Source organism: Talaromyces stipitatus, genomic scaffold (assembly GCF_000003125.1).
Source record: "Talaromyces stipitatus ATCC 10500 scf_1105507295541 genomic scaffold, whole genome shotgun sequence".
Lineage (NCBI taxonomy): Eukaryota > Fungi > Ascomycota > Eurotiomycetes > Eurotiales > Trichocomaceae > Talaromyces > Talaromyces stipitatus.
Window position 1 is genome coordinate 463469 of NW_002990115.1, and position 19007 is coordinate 482475.

General features: G+C 47.5%; 7 protein-coding genes across 7 annotated transcripts, besides 3 other annotated features; 2 read left to right on the top strand and 5 right to left on the bottom strand.

Annotated features, from left to right (window-relative positions):
* Positions 1-16: 16 nt before the first annotated feature.
* On the bottom strand, positions 17-1240 carry TSTA_024960 (uncharacterized protein; the record flags this gene model as incomplete). Its single annotated transcript, XM_002479563.1, has 2 exons — positions 17-1072; positions 1131-1240. The coding sequence occupies 2 exons, from the start codon at positions 1238-1240 to the stop codon at positions 40-42; spliced, it is 1143 nt and encodes a 380-aa protein (XP_002479608.1). The 3' UTR covers positions 17-39.
* Positions 1241-1364: 124 nt separating this feature from the next.
* TSTA_024970 (uncharacterized protein) lies at positions 1365-4517 on the bottom strand (the record flags this gene model as incomplete). Its single annotated transcript, XM_002479564.1, has 2 exons — positions 1365-3539; positions 3596-4517. The coding sequence occupies 2 exons, from the start codon at positions 4515-4517 to the stop codon at positions 1654-1656; spliced, it is 2808 nt and encodes a 935-aa protein (XP_002479609.1). The 3' UTR covers positions 1365-1653.
* A 546-nt stretch (positions 4518-5063) lies between these two features.
* Positions 5064-5089: a sequence feature (AT_rich).
* A 208-nt stretch (positions 5090-5297) lies between these two features.
* Positions 5298-5317: a microsatellite.
* Positions 5318-7055: 1738 nt separating this feature from the next.
* Positions 7056-8739, bottom strand: TSTA_024980 (clathrin-coated vesicle protein, putative). The gene is made up of 5 exons (XM_002479565.1): positions 8558-8739; positions 8076-8475; positions 8004-8019; positions 7814-7906; positions 7056-7741 (listed from the first exon to the last, which is right to left on the bottom strand). The coding sequence occupies exons 2-5, from the start codon at positions 8110-8112 to the stop codon at positions 7441-7443; spliced, it is 447 nt and encodes a 148-aa protein (XP_002479610.1). The 5' UTR covers positions 8113-8475; positions 8558-8739; the 3' UTR covers positions 7056-7440.
* Positions 8740-8847: 108 nt separating this feature from the next.
* Positions 8848-10037, bottom strand: TSTA_024990 (nuclear transport factor NTF-2, putative). Its single transcript, XM_002479566.1, has 6 exons — positions 9936-10037; positions 9778-9795; positions 9618-9682; positions 9490-9561; positions 9332-9433; positions 8848-9275 (listed from the first exon to the last, which is right to left on the bottom strand). Exons 1-6 carry the CDS (start codon positions 9940-9942, stop codon positions 9159-9161), a joined length of 381 nt encoding a protein of 126 aa, XP_002479611.1. The 5' UTR covers positions 9943-10037; the 3' UTR covers positions 8848-9158.
* Positions 10038-10161: 124 nt separating this feature from the next.
* Positions 10162-14180, bottom strand: TSTA_025000 (uncharacterized protein). The gene is made up of 3 exons (XM_002479567.1): positions 13012-14180; positions 12920-12974; positions 10162-12728 (listed from the first exon to the last, which is right to left on the bottom strand). The coding sequence occupies exons 1-3, from the start codon at positions 13989-13991 to the stop codon at positions 10194-10196; spliced, it is 3570 nt and encodes a 1189-aa protein (XP_002479612.1). The 5' UTR covers positions 13992-14180; the 3' UTR covers positions 10162-10193.
* Positions 14181-15001: 821 nt separating this feature from the next.
* TSTA_025010 (transcription initiation protein) lies at positions 15002-16033 on the top strand (the record flags this gene model as incomplete). Its single annotated transcript, XM_002479568.1, has 2 exons — positions 15002-15499; positions 15545-16033. The coding sequence occupies 2 exons, from the start codon at positions 15002-15004 to the stop codon at positions 16031-16033; spliced, it is 987 nt and encodes a 328-aa protein (XP_002479613.1).
* Positions 16034-16481: 448 nt separating this feature from the next.
* On the top strand, positions 16482-17460 carry TSTA_025020 (mitochondrial F1F0 ATP synthase subunit Atp14, putative). The gene is made up of 3 exons (XM_002479569.1): positions 16482-16529; positions 16590-16668; positions 16789-17460. Exons 1-3 carry the CDS (start codon positions 16503-16505, stop codon positions 17055-17057), a joined length of 375 nt encoding a protein of 124 aa, XP_002479614.1. The 5' UTR covers positions 16482-16502; the 3' UTR covers positions 17058-17460.
* A 1533-nt stretch (positions 17461-18993) lies between these two features.
* Positions 18994-19007: part of a sequence feature (CT-rich) that runs on past the window's edge.

Consider the following 19007-nt stretch of genomic DNA (forward strand, 5'->3'; position numbering starts at 1 on the left):
AAGGATTTGTCTGAAGCACTATCAACCTGTAAAGATTGATCACCGCTTCAAAGACAGTATATCAGCGAGATTTAACCTCCCCTTCTCACCCCATCCCGCAACTCCTGCTTGAACCTCGGGTCGTACGCGTACATACCAAGTCCAAGCCCGTCTATCAAGTTCTTCTGCCGACAGTGTTGAAGCCCAGGAGGAAAACAATATATCCAATACTTGAAGTAATAGGCCTAGGCATCTCTCCTTCTCGGCAGTAGATTCTCTAGGTTTTTTTTTCTTGGAGGTGTCGGCTTTTTCTGTATTGTCGTCTATTTCTTTCATCATCGTGAAAGATTTGAGTAAGTACGACCGAGCTACTTCCGGAGTGTGTATTGGAAGATTCGATGTCGACCGATAACCTGGATTTCCCTTGGCGCTGACACTATCCCGTTTCCTCAAAGCCTCGAGATCAAGACCCCAAAGCGGAGGCAGCCCGGTATTTGTCGTGGAGTTAGACAATATTTCATCTACCGCGTCATCCCCTTCAGGCCGACCCTCATCAGGATCATAATCCCACCTCTTCAACACCGAAATCTCTCTACCCAAAACCCTGACTGTAGGTTGACCTTTCCCTTCTTCATCAACAGCAGCAGCAGATGACTCAATCCCCAAACTAATGGCTTTACTACGACTATTCGCACTAACAACCGTCTGAGCTAGGCTTAGTCGACTGGAGAGCGGTTGTTCGGGCATAGTGTATTTTGTCACTGCAACTGCAAAGGCGAGGACGAGTGGAGCACGGTTAGTTTTGAGGATGGTTTTGGAGAGGACTTCTTCAGGTTCAGAGGTTATGGGAAGGGTGAGGGAGTATTCAATTTCGTAGGGTGTACGATTTCCTCCAGATTCATTGGAAAATTTCATCTTCTTAGTTGTTGAGGATGACTTGTCTGTTGTGGCCTGGCCGTCATCTGACGCTCCGCGTTTCTGGACCCCTTCCTTAGCCACTCGTTTCGCTGCATTGTGAACTTGCTTTGCGATTTTGCCATCCTTAAAGATAGATTGTAAAGTCTCCAGATTTGAGGTTGATATATCGTCCACGCTAAGATTAGATTAGTTTCATGTATCTATGTTGAATTTGAGGTAATGTTGAAACATACTTCTGGAGTCCGGCTGCTTGAAGGTCTTTGATCTTGCCCATTGCAGATGCGAGCGGGACTTTGGCATCTTGCGAGAGGAAGCGCAGTAACGCTTGAAGCTGAGCGGCCATTTTTTCTCCTTTGATTTAAATTGAGGTTGATGTAAGTAAAAGGAAGGTTGGAACCTATCATGGGCGGGATTCCGAGTTTAGGTCATCCATGGATTACTAACCCAGAAGAATCGAAGGATGAAATGAACTAGGAACAAAATGCTTATTATTATTATTTGCATCTTGAATAATCTAAAACCAACTAACACTACACTAGTAGCTACCAATACCGACACAACACAATGAGCTTTCTCAAAAGTTCTGGAATTGATACAATGGCTATATTAAACATAATCACGAAGATAAACACCGACCGCAACACGAATAGACATCACACTTTGTTTCTCTCTCCAAGCCTGTTTTTGTAGAATTTCCTTATTTGCAAACAACTCCGGCCAATACATACAGAGCATGTAGGGAAAAAAAAAAACAACCTAAGCAGTGGCTCCTTCGTTGTCGATTGATCCATCAGATCGCTTCTTGCCGTCGGCCGTCGCAGCCAACTGCTCGCTAACCTGGTCAGAGACATTATCTCCAGTCGTCGTGGACTCTGGTTCTAATGCCTTGACTTGTGTGCTTTCTGTTTCTGATGGTTGATCAACGGACTGCTTTGGCGACACGTGCTCGCTCGTCCGGGAATCCTCATGGTGCGCCAAAGTGGTAGGCTTTGGTGGTTCATGAGCTCCGTTGTTGGCTTCGGCTTGCGGTTCAGTGTCATTTTCTGACGAGGCTACAACCGGATCTGCAAATTCACCAGCCATGTTCTTCGCAATAGGCGGCGCCATGGCCTTCTCCTCGGCTTTTAGATCGACATCTGGAGCATAAGGTTTGACTTCAACGACTGGCTGCTTCTCTGGTAATCCGACTGTCAAATTACCATCAACACCAAGTTCCCAAACATTCCAGGGATCCATAATACGAATTTCTGGAATTGATGGCAGTCTTTTCTCCGACGCTGAACTGGCGGCAGGCTTTCTCCTGGCTGGACCACGGGCACGACCTTTGCGAGCATCAGCAAGGGGTGCTTTCTCTTCTGGAGTTTCTTCCTCCTTCTTCTCCGCAGCAGGCTTAGGTGCTTGAGGGCCTAGTTGGAGTCGGGAATTCAAATCTGACAAAAAGTTAGCTTTGACACCAGCGATCTTGCCACCGACAGGTCGTGCGGGCACGACGGGCTTGTTTCTGTTGACTGGAGGTGCAGCTGCGCTCTCAGCAGAAGCAGGCTTAGAAGGACGAGTGGGAATTTGAGGTTTGGGACGATCTGGAATAGAAGGTGCTTTCTTCTCATCCGCCGCTCCATCAGCTGGTCTTGAAACCTTTGCAGGACGAGGAGGAATGCTGGGTCGGGATGGAATAGCTGGGGGTTTGGCTGTATCGGGACTTGTCGTTTCAGATTCTGAGGGCTCGATCGTTGTCACGAGTTGCTGACTTTCTGGTGCATCTTCCCAAATATCTCGACTAGGGAACCGATGCTTGACGAGATCAGGTCTCGTTTGGCGTTGAGCGCCTGGCTGTCCTTGTAATATATGAGAGGCGACTTTATGTGAGTCAATCTGTTCTGCTTGGCGTTTGCGTTGCTCTTCTGCCTCTGGTGTTTCAAACTTAGGTTTTGGTTGTTCTTCCGGCAACTCAGGGGTGGACACGCTGGCGTGTAATTGAAGACTGTCCGGGGTATCCTCCCAGATATCCTGACTAGGGAAGCGGTGTTTCAAGAGTTCGGTACGCTTCTGGAATCGTTCTGCAGCTGACAAAGGTTTGCTCGATTTATCGTCATCCGGGAAAAGTGGTTCGTACTCCTCAACATCCTCCAAAGGTGTGTGCACATCATCGTGTTCTTCACCTCGAGAGCTCCAGCGGGTAAGACCTGCGGGTGCGCCGTGCAAGCTGGTTGGACGGCTGTTGGGCGCACTAGGTGTACGGCTTCGAACACGTTCGATATCATGAAAATCTGTGCTTGCTCGTCTGGGAGAAATAGCAGGATGGAGGAAAGCTGAGCCTGGGCGAGATTCGTCAGGTGCAAGGATGGGTTCGTCGTCCTCAATGGCGTCGTCATAATCATGTGTCGATGTTGGGTCTGGTGTAAAAGCCAAGCCATCCGGATGATGTATAGAATGATACGGCTCGTCTACATGAATGATTCGGCTGCCAGCATCGCTGCTTGCAGTTGACATTGCGCTACGAGTACGCGTTAATTCGGAGGCGGCGAAACTAGAATGGCGTAAAGGAGATTCCACGGCCGGTTGAGTATCTTGACGAGTGAGCTCATCGGTTGCAATATATCCCACTTCTTCAGCAGGGGTTCCGATAAAAGCCGGCGATGTTCCTGAACTTGTTGTTAGTAAAGTTGGGAATGGACACTCGCTGTCGATAAGTACTTACCAACACTAGTATCAATATTATCAGAACTGTGAACAAGGCGGTTGAGGTCGTCGCTGCTGAGCGCCCAAGTGGATCGTTCGGCGATGGCCGGGCCATACTGACCCTGCTCTTCACGGGCAAGCTCGTCTGGGTGCTTGTCGTACCAAGCCTTCTCGAATTTGTCGGTGGCATGTACACCATGACCGTGAAGGCCATAGCTACCAGGTGGAAGAAAGACATCGCGGCCGCTACGGGTGCGGTGATGATGGCGACTAGCCCGTTGACCAGAAGCAGACCCGCTTCGGGGAGGTGCGGGAGAAGGAGCCTGCACGTCACCGGCATTGGCAAGCATAGGCACACGTTGGCCAATTTCGGGAATTCCATGCTCTTCTTCAAACTGCATGGACTGGCGACGAGTGCTAGATGCCGTGGACTCGGCACGAGAACCGCTGGGTTTGGAGTATATGGAACGGCTGCGCTGATCGGAATCCTCCAATGCCGGTGAAGACGACTTGCCAAAGCCAGCTGCAGCAGCTTGATCTGAGTCAGTACGAGTAACAGTTTGTACTCTAGCCTTTGCGCTGGAAGTGGGCAGCGAGGGCTTGGGGGCATGGAGCTTCAAATCGCTGCCTACGTTTCTGGTCTCGGCAGGTTCGGGTTGCTGCGAGCTAAGTTCATCGTATTCGATGCCTTCCTCGCCGAGGGACGGAATAGTCACGCTTGGAGGGCGGGTGGGAACGTCGTGTGAAGTCGTACGCGCGAGCCCAGCGCTCTGTGGAGGCTCGTTCAAGGGTGATGGGGCATAGCTGTCTCTGGCTGGAGATACAGAGCGATCCAGGCGACGATTAGCAGGACGAGGAGGTATTGAGGGAATATCGGCGCCGAGAGTGCGTGGAGATCTGGCCGGACGAGGCGGTATCACCGGAGCTGACGGAGCAGACATGGTGGGTTGATGCTATAAAAAAGTGTAGGAAGCCGTGGTGGGCAATGACGCATGCAATCTGGTAGAAGTGGGTTGGGCTTGTTCCACGTTAGTCTGGAGGGAACAATGGAGAACAGAATCAAGGAGAAGAAGCAGTAAAAGGTGTAGATGAGTTGAAACAAGCCAAAAAAGCAATTCTTTGCAAGTAGTGGGAGAGGAAGAGTTTGAGCGTGAGGCAATTCCGGTATCAGTCTGGCTCCTTCCACGCTTAACCGGATCTAGCCGACGATGACGATGGCTGGATTTGCAGGGCAATTCCCTTCCTTTATAGCAGAAGAAGCAAAATAGAGACAGAAAAAAGGGAACAATAAATAAAGATGAGTTTTTTTTCTAGTCACGGGTCTGGCCCCCTTCCCCTCGGTGGTTCTTTTTTGTATTTAACCTTTGCAAGGGTTTGTCGAGGCCAGAATGATATGCAGGACGCTTATCAGAGGCCCAATCAATAGGTGTATGTTCACCGCCTGGGAAGGAGTTTGCCTAGCCAACGAGACCAGCTGACTTGAAGTGTTTTTTAAAAAAAAAAATAAAATAAAGGTGGAATTGAAGATGGAAGTGCAATGGAAAATTTATTCAATTTCTTGTGCGTAGAGTATAGACTTACCTGTTGTCGTGATCTTGACTGCCGGCTGGTCGAGGGCGAGCTGCTATTGGACGGGAAAGCCGAGTACAGACAGAGTAGCTATAGTTCGGTTCGCGGACTCGAGATGTAACAGCAAATCGACAAGGAAGATAGCGCCGAGGGATGATGATGATGATGATGACAATAGCCCGTGGTTTGTAGTTAGTATCTGAACAGAAGAATTGGTAGAAACAAGAAAAGACAAGGAGAGAACTGGTGTATATAAGAATAGCATCATAGGAAGAAGTCAGAAGCGAGAATCCTGTCTGGGCCTGGAACGTATTTACCGTTATTACGTGCTTACGGCCCACTTGGTTCTTTTGTCTGCAGTCGTGTGACTCGTGTGACGTGGAACATTCTGTATCTTACCGTATGGAAACGTGGGGAGTGGCTGACATGACTGATTAGGTTAGGGTTCTAGTGGTTGGCCGATCCATGCTGAGTGTACAGACTCCGTACAATGAGTGAAGTGGGCCGAGATCAGATACGATATACTTCGAGTCTCCGTGAAGATAACAGCACAAACGATAATATAAATACTCCGCCATACTATCGATGTACGCGTAGTAAGCATACATTCTCGTATCTTCAGTATCCGTGGCACAGTTTACGCAAAGAGCAAAAATAGAAAATGCCTCAGGGGCCTGAGCTGAGCCACTGGGTGGATGGACCGAGTGGATGACTAAATTACGGTACTATTCTTGATATGGTAAAATGGTATATTTGCTGTATCGGCCTTACGGGACGATACATGACTCAATCATCGTCTTCATCTTTGGCCTTCCCCTTTGACCAAGCTGACTCAAATGTAAACAAACCATGGATCATTTATCACGTGGCAGGTCTATTGAGTTGAGGCTTGTTGAGTACTCACGAAACCATCTGGACTCTTCGGCAGAGGGACAACACACTGTGACACTACATGACAACGACGAGGATCTTGTATATCTCAACGAACCACACATCGCTCGATATCAGGCACACGCACAACCGCCAAGAGGAACCCCCTGTAGGAGTCAAAACGTTCACCACCACGTATCCAGTCTGTCGCTGGTAGTTTACGTCCAACCAAGTAACTACTCATCTATACAGGATACTGATACAGTCGCATCATTGAAGCCTCGTTTCTATCAATTTCGCTCATCGGATCTGCTGGATAGAACTCCGCCACCGGTGTTGCCAGTGAATCTTGCCACATCTACAACATCAGCACATACTGCTCTCACGATTTGATATCAGCATAATATCAGGTGCACACTCATCCATCTGCATCAAACCGACTTAGCACGATATCTATCATATAGCACCAATGCAGAGAGCGGTAACCTTGGAGGAAAGCAAGCCTTACCCCCTCGCGCAAGTACTTGTATGTATGGACTTACGTAGGTATGTAAAAGCATGAAGGCTTTCCCCCCACACTTCTTACGATGAGAAATTCTCCACCAGGTCTGACCTCATATTTCGTCTGCACCCACGAGACTATGTATTGTTTTCAATGAAGAATTTGCTAATGGGCACAATTGACTCGCTCATCGCATGTATTTGTGTAATACCCCGCTGTTCATGTATGCCCCGCGTTCATACAGTATGTATGTAACTTTTCATCTAGAGTAGCCTATGAGTAAAGAGACATTAGACTGCCATTGATCAATCAATTCGCTCATTGACCATTCAATATTCCTTAGAGGGAAGGGAGTAGAGCTAGGTTTACGGGCACCCTGAGCATCCATGGGATATGCGTGATTTATTCCCAGCTCCTGTACATAGTACGACGTGCCATCAAATATATAAAAGCCGCAATGATGAGTAATGATCATGTGCTTCCTATTGGTTGAAGAAAGCACCGCAGGAGAACTATTGTTTATCAGGTATGATAGCCATTGGGCAAGAATTAATCTCTCTACCTAGAGGCAAGAACGCAAGGCGGTGATCAGGTGCCTAGGTATCTATCAAAACAACAGCCGTAAGTATACAATACAGTATATCTTGATAAGTAACAATCATGGCAATAACTCCTGCAGGATAAAAACACTAATACATGTGCATGCTTGCTCGGGAAGAAAGTCAAGCTGAGAATCCTCGTGAGGGTGTCGGATACACTTCGTAACACAGGTAGATAAGAGCGAGAAAAGGAAAAGGAGGGGGTTTTTTTTTTTTTTCTGTCAATCGTGGAATCAATCAGGACCAATTTCATAAGCACCGATACTCCAAATTCACGATCTGACTTCGTTTCGATAGCTCAAAAAACACAACAGTCCATCAGAACTACACAATCATCTGCGCAATACCCTGTCCACCAAGAGTCTTACTTCCAATGAACTCCTGGTTCCTGACACCAGCAAGAAGATAGCAAAGACCGGCAATGAGCAAGAACACAGCAGCAGCAATCAAGCTCGATGCGCCAGTCACCAAACTGACCCATTGCACGGCACTCATGCCGATGTAGATGAGAGCTCGCATGTAGTTGCTGGTGAAGCGGCGGATGAAGTCGTCAAATTTGGAGGATGTCGGGCATATGCGAAGGAGGAAGGGTACTTCGATGAAGAGGATGACGAATGCGCAGCATCTTTTTTTTTTTTTTTTTTTCCAGTGTCAGCAAGCGTTTCTCCTTGCGAAATGATGGTGGTGGTCAACTTACAGACACACTATACTAAACGGAATTCGGCCGATGGGCGCAAAGATGTTGGCGATACCTAGGGCGAAGCAAAGGAAGATGCAAATGACGCCGGTCCTGTATCAAAATGTTAGATCATTGGAAGTACATTGATCGTTGTAGTCAAAAGGGAGTCTCCAATCGGGAATCGCAAAACGAGTACGACGTAACTAACCATTGCCCATAAATACCTACAACACGGTTAGTACAATTCTGGTATATCAGGTCAAAGGAGCAGGAACCGTACTGAAATTACGTGTGCGGAATTCCTCGGCGAGAGTCATCTTGATATAGCAGACGGATCGTAACGACGTAAAAAGAACAAATAATTGATGAGTGAATATATAACACAGGAACAATCAATCAAGAGAATCAATTGAACTCTTTGCTTCGTGGATGTTGTCTGTTGGACTCCGGTGTCGTTGCCGGCAGGTACGGAGGGAGATATTCGTAAACACTGGACGGCGCGAGTCACAGCAGTCTCCGCAACAGTCAATATACAGAGTAGTCGGAAGTTGGCGATATCCTTGATCAAATGCTTATGAGTTAGAGCGCAGATTTATAGCGTTGCGGCTGCAGTGATAAGTCGGTGATCGACGGAATAGCAACGTGGACGGTTCAAAGGTGATTGGAGCTAGGTAGCTACTCTGAATAAAGACAATCTGCTTGTCAGTAATCATTTCCTTAATCAGATCCACAATACAGTTCGATGGGTGATGAATTGCGTACCTCTCAATCTTAAGTTCTGGTGCTTGATGAAGAATGCAAATATATGAAAGATGTTGGGAAGTTCTTCAGAAGTTGAAATTAATTTGGTTGTTTTGGCCGAGTGACGGATGTTATGGATGCCGCACTCTGATTGGTTCAAGGATGCAGCCTGTTGGAGAATGGAGTTCCGCCTTTATTGTCGTGAGTGGAATATCAGCAAGGCTTACTATGAGTAGATGGAGAGCTTTTATCTTTATGAGAAGAAATATGGAGATTCTGTCTACCTACACATAACTTGGTGGTAGAAATTTGGGGAATCCGGTAGCCTGGAAAGGTAAGGCCACTCGGGACGACTCTAGAATTGCGACCGATTCATACATTGCTTCAGCTTCAAAGTCTTGGAATGACTTATTTGCGCAAGATCAAAGAGAGAATCGTGAATGAATGTCCACATTTAGCCTGTCTACGATCCCTGATACCCTTGTCAACGCATGGAGTCTGTATTAAAATACTCGAGAAGGAGTCATATTGGCATGATGTGTGTAGATTTTATAGCACAATCAAAATTCTTCCATCGCTCATTCTCAGAAACAGCCAAATCCATTCTTTCCCTTACATACATCTATGAAGCGCTGTAGATGAGACGGAAGACATCGTTGTAGACAAAGTAGCTGCCTGCTCCGTCGGGCAGAAGTTGGAATGCTTGAGTGTAGTTCATAGGCTTCTGCTCCTCATCGACCTAGTGACCAGAAAGTCAGCATCGGGTAGTCAGTAAGAAATGTATCGAGCGCATACCAAAAGGGCACCGGTAACGAGGACGAGGATACCGCCGGATTCGCTGCTGGGCTGGGCATCGAGGGTTGCAACCTGATGTTGTACCTTTTGGAAGGGGAGTTCCTATAGCAAAAAGAGGTTAGAAGTCGAGTAGACCATCGACTTTGGAGTGTACTCACGGTCAACTTCTCAATGATCGCGGCAGTTCCCAGCTTGGCATCATTCTCGAAAGTGAGCATAGAATTGTCGCGCTATATCATTGCCATGTGAGCGCATGCCCGAATTTAAAGCAAATGCGGTGGCTTACATAGAGCGCAGCGAGGTTGGCTCGGCCCTCATCAAAGGTCTTGTAGTAGAACTGGACGAACTGTTCTGTATCGCGATGGTCAGATAGGTTGGGGGGGTAACGAGAAAGTCGCAAACACTGTGGTCAAAGCAATTTTGTGACAGGACGGAGAAGGACATACGGGCGATGCTGCTGAAGTCTGTAGATATGATTAGCAAGATGTGTCATCAATATACATGGATGCAGCCAGCAGAGGAGGAGATCGAGAAAAACAAGGCCAATATCCACGGCGCAATCGCATCTTCCAGCGGGAAAAGGAAACATCGATATATCACTTACCTGCCATTGTGGATGATGATCAAGCAGGTCGAGTATGCGCAAAATAAACAGGAAACAAAGTACGTACGAGCAGGAAGGCAACTTTTGTTGTTCTGCTTTTCCAAAAAGGAGGGGTGTTGTGGGCCTGAGGTTCTTATTTTGGTGGGGCTTGCTCAGTAGGGCGATCTTCCAACGGGAATGCGCTTCTACTGTCTATACACACAGAATACACCAATTGATTTCATTGTAGTCTACAACAAGTCATATACGTTAACTGTGCTATACATCGTCATCGTCGGAATCTGCAAACATGTCCTCTGCTTTCGGTCGAGGCTTTCGCACTCGCGCAACTGGCGTGTTCTCTTCGGGTTTGCTGGTTGACTCTGTAGCCTGATCGGGTTGCTCTCTCTTCTCTTCATTGTCTTGCATATCAACAGCCATGTCCAAAGGCTGTCCGTCCAAGTCGTCGCCTTCAAGGTCACTATCCTCCATTGGAACACCGTCGATATCACTCATTGGCTCGCCGTCTAGGCTATCATCAAATTGCGGAGCAGCAGATTGCTCAGGTGCTGGTACCTCAGCTAAGATGAACTTTCCTGCATCTTCATCCACCGTTTTCCAACGACCCTTGCCCTTGTTACCAGCAGCAGATTGAGCCTGTTCAGCTTCGGCTTTCTTTTTCTCCTCTTCCATTTCGTTCTTCGTCAACGGCGGATTCTCAAACATCTGAATGAAATGATCTTGGGCTGGTTGCGGGAAAACACTCCATCCTTCCCAGATATGTAATATGGCCCCGACGCTGCGTTTCCACTTTTCTGCTTTGAGCCGGCCCCATTTCAACTCTTTCTCTAGGCGGCCAAGATGCTCAAAAACTTTGTGTGTACGAAATGCATGTTCAAATAGCTGCCTGTATCGCCAGGCATGACGCACGCCGCTGGTTGACGATGAGGAAAAGATATCTGAAATCACATACAGACCAACAAGCTTTGCAGCTGAGGTATCCTCAATTCCTTTTCCAGAGGCACCCGGTCCAGCGTCAGTTTTATCGCCAGTGGCAGTATTGGCTTCACTCTCTCTGAGGGCAGTTCGTACTTCTTCACGATCTGGATTGGCTCGTGAATACGCGAATGGGCGGAGTACATTTGCCACTAGCATTTCCACCACTTCCTCTGCTCCCGCACTCGCATGTTCAATAGCAAAAGCTGTCACTCGAGCCACGTCGCCACGTCGTAGTTTGGTATTTGCTGTCGGAAGTCGAGCAAGTAGGTGTGTTAATTTCGCCTTCTGCAAGGGATCCATATAACCCATTCCATCCTGCCCTCCGATCGCGTCGTCTGCTGCATGCCGCCGTCTTGACTCTTCGTTATCAGAACCCTCTTCATCTGAGGAATCATAGTCTTCGTCAGACACAAACTCATCAAGGGTCGTAGCATACTCGAAGCGAATCGGTGACTCTGGACCAAGCCAACTGGCACCTCCCTCGAATATTAGTGTAGCTGGACTATTCCTCCCATAGCGTCCACGGCTAGTCTTCGCATTGGTGAGTACATCCCAAAGCTTCCACCTATACCAAATACCTCCAACGCTACGAGCATCCCATATCCAAGCCCACTTCTCCTCTCGCTGCACCTCTAGCCGGCTCATGAGTAATGCCTCAAATTCAGGCCCGTATTTCAGTAAATTCTCAAGAGTCTTGTGTATAAGTCTCAACTGCTTTAGATTTGAAGGGGGTTTGACTTCTATTTCAGCCGTGGACGTAGGCTTCCCATACTGTGATCCATAAGAGGCTGGCGGCGCAAACCCACCGCGGTGAGGACCAGGCGGAGGCGCTCGATTGAGTCTGCCGACGGGAGCTTGATTGACTGGTTTAGCACCAAAAGGCAATGAACCCTTAGATGAGGATCCAACAGTAACGGGCATTCCTGACTGAATGGCTGCGGAGGACAGGTGGCGTGATATTGATAAATAATAACCCCATCCTAAATATTTACTCTGTAGAGCACTCACTGCAGCATCAATATCCGAAGCCGCTGTATCCTGTGCCAAAGTCACAATGGCGGAGAAGGATCTGCGTTCCATAGATGGTTGCGCGGGCGGTGGTATAATCTTGACAGCATCTACTGTAAGATTTCCAGGTATCAGAGCCTTGATGACAGCCGGCGACGAACCCGGTGGTAAAGAAGAGAGATAGACCGTGGGCTTTGCAACAGCTCTTTCTGCCTCCTTGTCCTCTACATCTCTTTCCGCCTCGTCATCTGAGGTACGAAAAGCGGCCTGTGGACTATTGTCATCGTAACCAAATATACCATGACTTCCCGACTCTCGGTTATTCCGATCTCTATCGCGAAAAAAACCATCATACGTTCGTTTCCGCGCCAGTGACGGCGGTGGGGGACCTAAGCTTCCAGGGCCGCTATTACGGGAAGTCGATGCACCGGTGAAGTGACGTTTTGGCGGAGGACCACCAAGACTTCCAGGTCCGCTAGACCTGAAGTTCGACAACGTCCTTCTACTGCTGCTATCTCCATCGTCGTCAAAGGACTTGACGAAATCCTCGTAAACGGCGGCGGTTTCGGCTTTCTCGCGCGCGCGTTTTGCTTCGGCTTCGGCCTTTTGGCGCTCGAAGAGGGATCGTTTTGGTGGTGCTGATAGTTTCGAGGAGAGGTCGGGGAAAGTTTTAGATTTGGAGTCATCTGGCATGGTTGCAAGTGGGCAACATTTGCCCTCGCTACATACAGGCCAGCTGCCTTGTTGATGTTGTTGGTTGGGGAAATGATGGAGGTGAACAGCGACGGTAGCTCGATCAGCCCGATACTGTCATGCGCCAGTTTATGCAGAAAACAGTAGCTAGCCCGGTTAGTATTAGCTCAACCCTAACTCCAACGATAAAGATCGATCTTGCTTCTACATTTACTTCAACCTCTCAATCGTCAGTCTAGCACAGTTTAGAAAAGATGACATACACATACAACAGATGAACAGACGATTATTGAGTTAATACGTACAAGGAAGCTTGTCAAATGAACCAACAAAATATCAAGAAGATTCACGAACAGCGTCCTATTTTCTACTTTTTAATTCAAAAGCTACAGCACACTCCAGAGCAAATCCACCACACTGCAGCATCCATCCCTTAGCCTGCAGACTCAACTCTATACAGTGAGGAGCTCTCGGAACACAACCATGCATGACTTTTGGACTGCTAGTAAAGCCACCAGCAAATTCAGAGACAGATTTGTTAGAAGAGTCAAACCACGGGTCAACTTCTGTCAAAGCATAGAAGACTGGGACGTTGACCTGTTCCGCCTCTCTGCGCCAGTATGACCGCCATAACTGAGCCACATCAATCAACTCAGCCAAAGGAGCAGGACGGTTCAGTTGCTCGGTGACTTGTAGAATATCGGGGCTAATTAACAGACCTGCCGGGCTTTTGTCCGCCGTGAAGTCTAGCATTGTGGAATTCTTGCGAGTTATCTCGAAGGTAATGTATCTGGTCTTTTTTGCTGGTAGAACTGGTTCTTGTGCTTTCTTCTCGCCATTGTCGTGATTTGGGCTCTGTTTATCAGATTCAACTTTTCTCTGAACACAGCCAATTCCAGAAATGACTAAGCCGGATAAAGGATACAGCGAGGTTGTCTGTGTGGCATGTGCAGCTGCAGTTTCGATGCCCACCATCCCACCAACAGAGTGTCCCACAATCACCATACTCGAAGCCCCGGATGTTAATCCAAATTCGTTCCAGATACGCGGCAAAACTGTGCTTTCAAGATATCTGGCTTGGCGTTGCGTTGGGGTTGTAGTATCAGCGTTCCCAGGATCGTTTTGATTCGGTACCTCCGTACTACCACCATAATCAGGCCTGTCGATTGCTACAATGGGAACGTTGAAAGCGTTCGCAAGTACGGACCAGGAGTAGTCCGCATTTGCATCGAAATACTCCGAGTCATAGCTCGCGCCGTGCACGCATACGATCAACGGCCTGGCAGTTTGTCCGGATGATGAGCGATCTGTATTTGGGAGGCAATGTCTGCCAGTGACCTTCTGGCCGCTGTCTAGTTTGATGGTGAACTTTTCCATTTTGAATTTGAATCACGGTATAAAAGTATCTTGCTTATCCGTAGGTTGTATCTTGGAAGAGGTTCAATTGTTTCGACATGAAAGCAGGCGAAGATCTGACATAGGATTTATATTCTCCTGGGTATGGTTAGGGTCATACTCGCTGAGCAGCCTCAGGAGAACCCAACAATATCTCTGTCAACTCGGTGTACTATCTAGGTAGTCAAGTAGAGTGCAAAGTGGGTTCGATTGTATTCTACTATACATCATTTCCTGACTCAGTATGATAGTAGCCTATTTCCAGTTACCCTGGTACATTCGAACCACAAGCGTGTCCACATGGGTATCTCAAGTCCAACCGGAGATAAGTTGGCCATCAGATTTCGTTCATCTTTGGAAGAGTGAAGTGACTAGGTAACGCAATAGTCAACGGAGATACTGAATGAAGTCGTATAAGCCACATAATCGTGTGGATATGTGATAACTAGAAGCCTGGAAAGATGGAGATGCAGGTACAGGTGATGATTGGACGGACTTAAGGAATGCTAAGGTTAGGGTTATCGTGTCGCGTTAAGGTAGTACATATGCCTAAGGTGTCTGTCACAACCAGAACATTCTCGGAGCTGCTGCCTTGGCGCCTGAGGATTACTAATTGAGTCCTTTCCGTAAACGGCTAGACTGCAAGTGGCTACCGTAGGCATTTCAAAGACTGTCATCGATCGCCAGAAGGGCCTTCACCTCCATCTCATTTCCACACCTCTCAGTTCTCTCACATATCTGCTCAGCGAGATATGTCTGAGACGAGCAAGACAATAACCAGGCCTCGCTGAGTTGGAAAAGTGCGCCACTGCCATTTCGCGTTCATTTCTGTTACGCTGTTACGGTCGTGGCGCCGCCTGTCCTTGATTGCTCTATCGCCACTTACTCTACACTCAGTTTTGTCACACAGTCACAGTCACTCAACGCCTTCTCTTCGACTCTAGCGGAAGTCTTTACGAGTCGCAGGGCGTATACTGGACAAGAGTATGGCCATGGCAACAACTACAACAGCACCGACGGCGGCCGGAGCAGAATGGAAGAAGAATTTGTCGGCACACGTCATCTGTCCTGAATGCAAAGAATTTCCTCCAAACCTCGAATTTCCCGGCTCCCACGAGACTGTCTGCGGCTCCTGCGGGTTGGTTTTGGCTGATCGTGAGATTGATATACATTCTGAATGGCGCACATTCTCGAACGATGACCAGAACAATGACGATCCATCGCGTGTTGGTGAAACTTCCAATATATTGTTGAATGGCAACCAGCTGGAGACGAGTATTGCAGGAGGCGCAACTGGTGCTGCTCGACAGTTGTATCGTGCTCAAAACAAGCTGTCCAGCGAAAAGAATAATAAAGCGCTCATGGCTGCTTACAAGGAGATTGGAGCTCTGTGCGATGGATTCAACATTCAGAAGATTGTTGCAGATACAGCCAAGTATCTCTTCAAGATTGTCGATGATCATAAAGCGTTCAAAGGAAAATCACAGGATGTGATTATCGCTGGTTGTATATTTATTGCTTGCAGGCAATGCCAGGCTCCCAGAACGTTCTCCGAAATCTTTGCAGTGACCAAAGTGTCCCGGAAGGAAATTGGAAGAATCTACAAGTCTCTTGAAAAGTTCTTCACTGCGCAAAACATTGAACGCACGGCTATAGTCGGATCTGATGCGGGCTTCAAACAAACCACTTCGACGAAACCGAGTGATCTATGTGAACGTTTCGGTACGTTCTTGGGCTTGGACTACCGCACATGGAATGCGGCAGCTACATTGTCCGACAAGGTTACGAAAGATGGAGATCTTGCCGGTCGTTCACCACTTTCGATTGTTGCTGCTTGCATTTACATGATCTCTCATCTTTGCGGTGTACCCAAGTCCGCCAAGGAGATTTCGAACGTCGTCGGTGTCAGCGATGGAACTATTCGTGGCGCATACAAGCAGCTTTATGCAGAGAGGGATCGTCTGTTGACTGATGACTTTATTGCTAAAGTGAACGGAGACAAAGCTAATCTACCACAGAGTTAGAGTGCATTGTATATGATATTTTTATTATCCGATTTGCTGATAAATTATTTTCATCCGCGCCAGCGTCCTAATGCTTTCTGCTGTTAGCATTGCATTTCCAATTGACCTCCAGATGGAGAGTGACAGAGTGAAAACCGCATATCAAATTGTCTGATAGTTTACATCACAGAGAATGTATAGAGTTAGATTTCCCATACCAAGTTGAATACAATAAATACAAGTTGAATAGGTTCGAATATTCAAAATTCTATCCTATGTAGAGAATCGAAATAATTGAAGCAATCACGATGCTCGGATGATCACGGGGTGACTAAGCAGCGCGTGTGCCAAGACCAGGCTGTCCGCGAGTGGACAAGTCAAAAGTTCCTTCAAACAATCCGAGCCCGGAACGACTCTTCTCATCGATCAGACTTACCTTCCCTTCCCTTCTCTCTATACAGAAACCAGTCATCCTTCTCCAACCGTCGCGATGTTGTCTCACTCTGTCCGAGCTTCTGTAAGAGCGAAATTGTTTCTTTTCGGTTATGATATTCAAGGTGGCTAATGGGATGAACAGCGCTCGCTCCTCACCCGGGTTAACCGTCAGTCCGTCGGTGTTTCGTATCGCACTTTTATGACCACTGCCACTCGTCGGGGTATGTCAATTCCTCAATTGCTTTGAACTATACTAGAGAAAGGATTCGCTCGGCGCCGCCGAGTCTCTGGAGCGGAATGGACTCGTTTAGTAAACAGTTTCTAACACATCAAAACAATAGCCGACCCCGTCCAGGACCTCTACCTCCGCGAACTCCGCGCCTACAAGCCTAAGCCCACCAAGGCCGGTGACGCTGAAGCTCACGTCCAGAAATTCACTGCTCCCAAGCCCCCACCATCCCCCGAAGAGTCCAGCCTTGCCAGTGATTTGCAGGCATACGAGACCCAGACCGTCGAAGTTGAAGGTCAGGCTGTTGCAGGTGAAGAGGCTCCTAAGGAAGAGAGCTGGTTTGAGGAGGATGAGGAGGAGTCCCACCCTGCTGCTCACTAGATTGGTTCTTGGGCCGATCGATATATAAGTTCCGAGATTCAGTGTGTACGAATGGGCGTGTGAAGTGGAGGAATCTTGAATCTTGCAGAGTTTTATAATATGGAAACTGCTGCAAGAGGGGAGTGACATATTACGGGTATATTGGAGATACTCAAAACTACTTGTCTGCACTCTGCACTCTGCATGAAGCAAGTGGCTTGCAAAGTGATGGCAGGGCTATTTTTCTGTTTCCTTTTGTGGTACTTGACAGACACTTGAAGCAATGTAAATTAAGCAATATGACCGCTTCGAACCTTATTTCTTTTCCCGCTACCATCCATGACAAAACGTTCATTGAGAGGTGAACATTGAGACGTTTAGTACTTGACTGCACTCAAATTACCAGAGTCTCATACTGGGTGTTGAGGTGTCCAGACATTCGTTCGTCCTCTGTATATGAGGATTCCGCCTTGTTCCTCGAGGTCATACCTAGGTATAGCTACCTTGATAAGTACCTAGTAGGGTAGGTCCAAGTGATAGGTCCTGATGGTATGAGCAATCGGATGAATGGGAGGAATAGCACCTGTAGATACATTCGACACATGCGGACGTGTGCGAGGACTTGAGATATATAGATATTCAGGTAGTATACTGATACTCTGTAGATGTGCTATCCATGGATACATAAGCATGTAGGAGAACTCCTTGCTTCTATGTAGAGTTGTGTCTGACTGATCTGTCGGATACATGCCTTGTATCTCATCGACATGTACATGCATGTATGTAATATTGATGTAGATGTGTCCAACCTTGTGCAAAGTGACAACTACGCCTCATTTGATAGCGTATACAACCCTGGCCTGGTATGTAGCTATGATACATCATCGATAGCATGTCCACTAGCGTATGTCGACCACCAGTTGGCTATTCAACCATTACGTACTTACAAAGAATAAGACCCTTCGAACTCAGTCTCTATCTGCATTCCGCTTCCACCGTCCATGCCACTCGTGGCATGCACTAACAAACCAGTCGGGTTTTCAATGATCCAATACTGAACTCTGTCAGGCTTTGTCAGAGTGGCTCATTGCAAAGTCAATTCAGAAGAGTCAAGTTTTAGCTTGACGAATAGAGTATATGGTAGCGAGGCTGAAAGCCATAGTGTCTGTACATCTTCGGCTCTGACAACTGCGACTCTGAACTCTTGAGATGTAGTCATAAGTGATTTGGATCGAATGCTTGACTCAATCAGGGCGGCTGCAACATAGCTGATCATACCGACAAAAGACATTGCATAATTCGTGGTTGATCGTTGTCGGTCTTCGGATGGCGTCTTTAGACTCAACCCTTACGCACGGCACTGACTAAGAGGCTAGTCCAGGGCTCCGGTTTAATAGGGCCACCGGGTCGTGTCGCATATATTGGCTGAAATGTCTGCTTTTACAGAGTTTTGATATTCAATGGTTTAACAAACTCTTTGAGTCTTCGCGCGGCTGAGGTGAGGCTCTTCAGGAATTGGGGTTCCCAGGTAACTTTATATGATGCAGTGTGGCGTCAGACGTGGCACTTTGAGCTGAAGGAACTCCTGTACATGTTAAGCGATGACAGGGCTGTGTTGCAGGCATACACCAGATGCTAAGCCCGGTGAATGCAGAACATATCATCGAGAAGGGAAAAGTCACCACGGAAGATCTCATCCGAATTGCGTATTCCATATAATCGGATCACGGATCAGTCAACAGTCACTAGTCGGAGTCTTGTAGCGTAGCATCACAAGTAGTCAAGTCAGCAGTTGACAGTCGAAATTCAAAGTCACGGAAGATATCCATCTGTCTTTTTGTCGCTGTGCTCGTTTGCCAGATAAATATCAAGTACGGAGTAGTCAACAGAAGAATACGAAGGAGGAAACAAGTGTTATCCACCTGGTTGGTCCCTGCCTGGTTTTTGTATGTACCCGCCTTCATTCCAGCT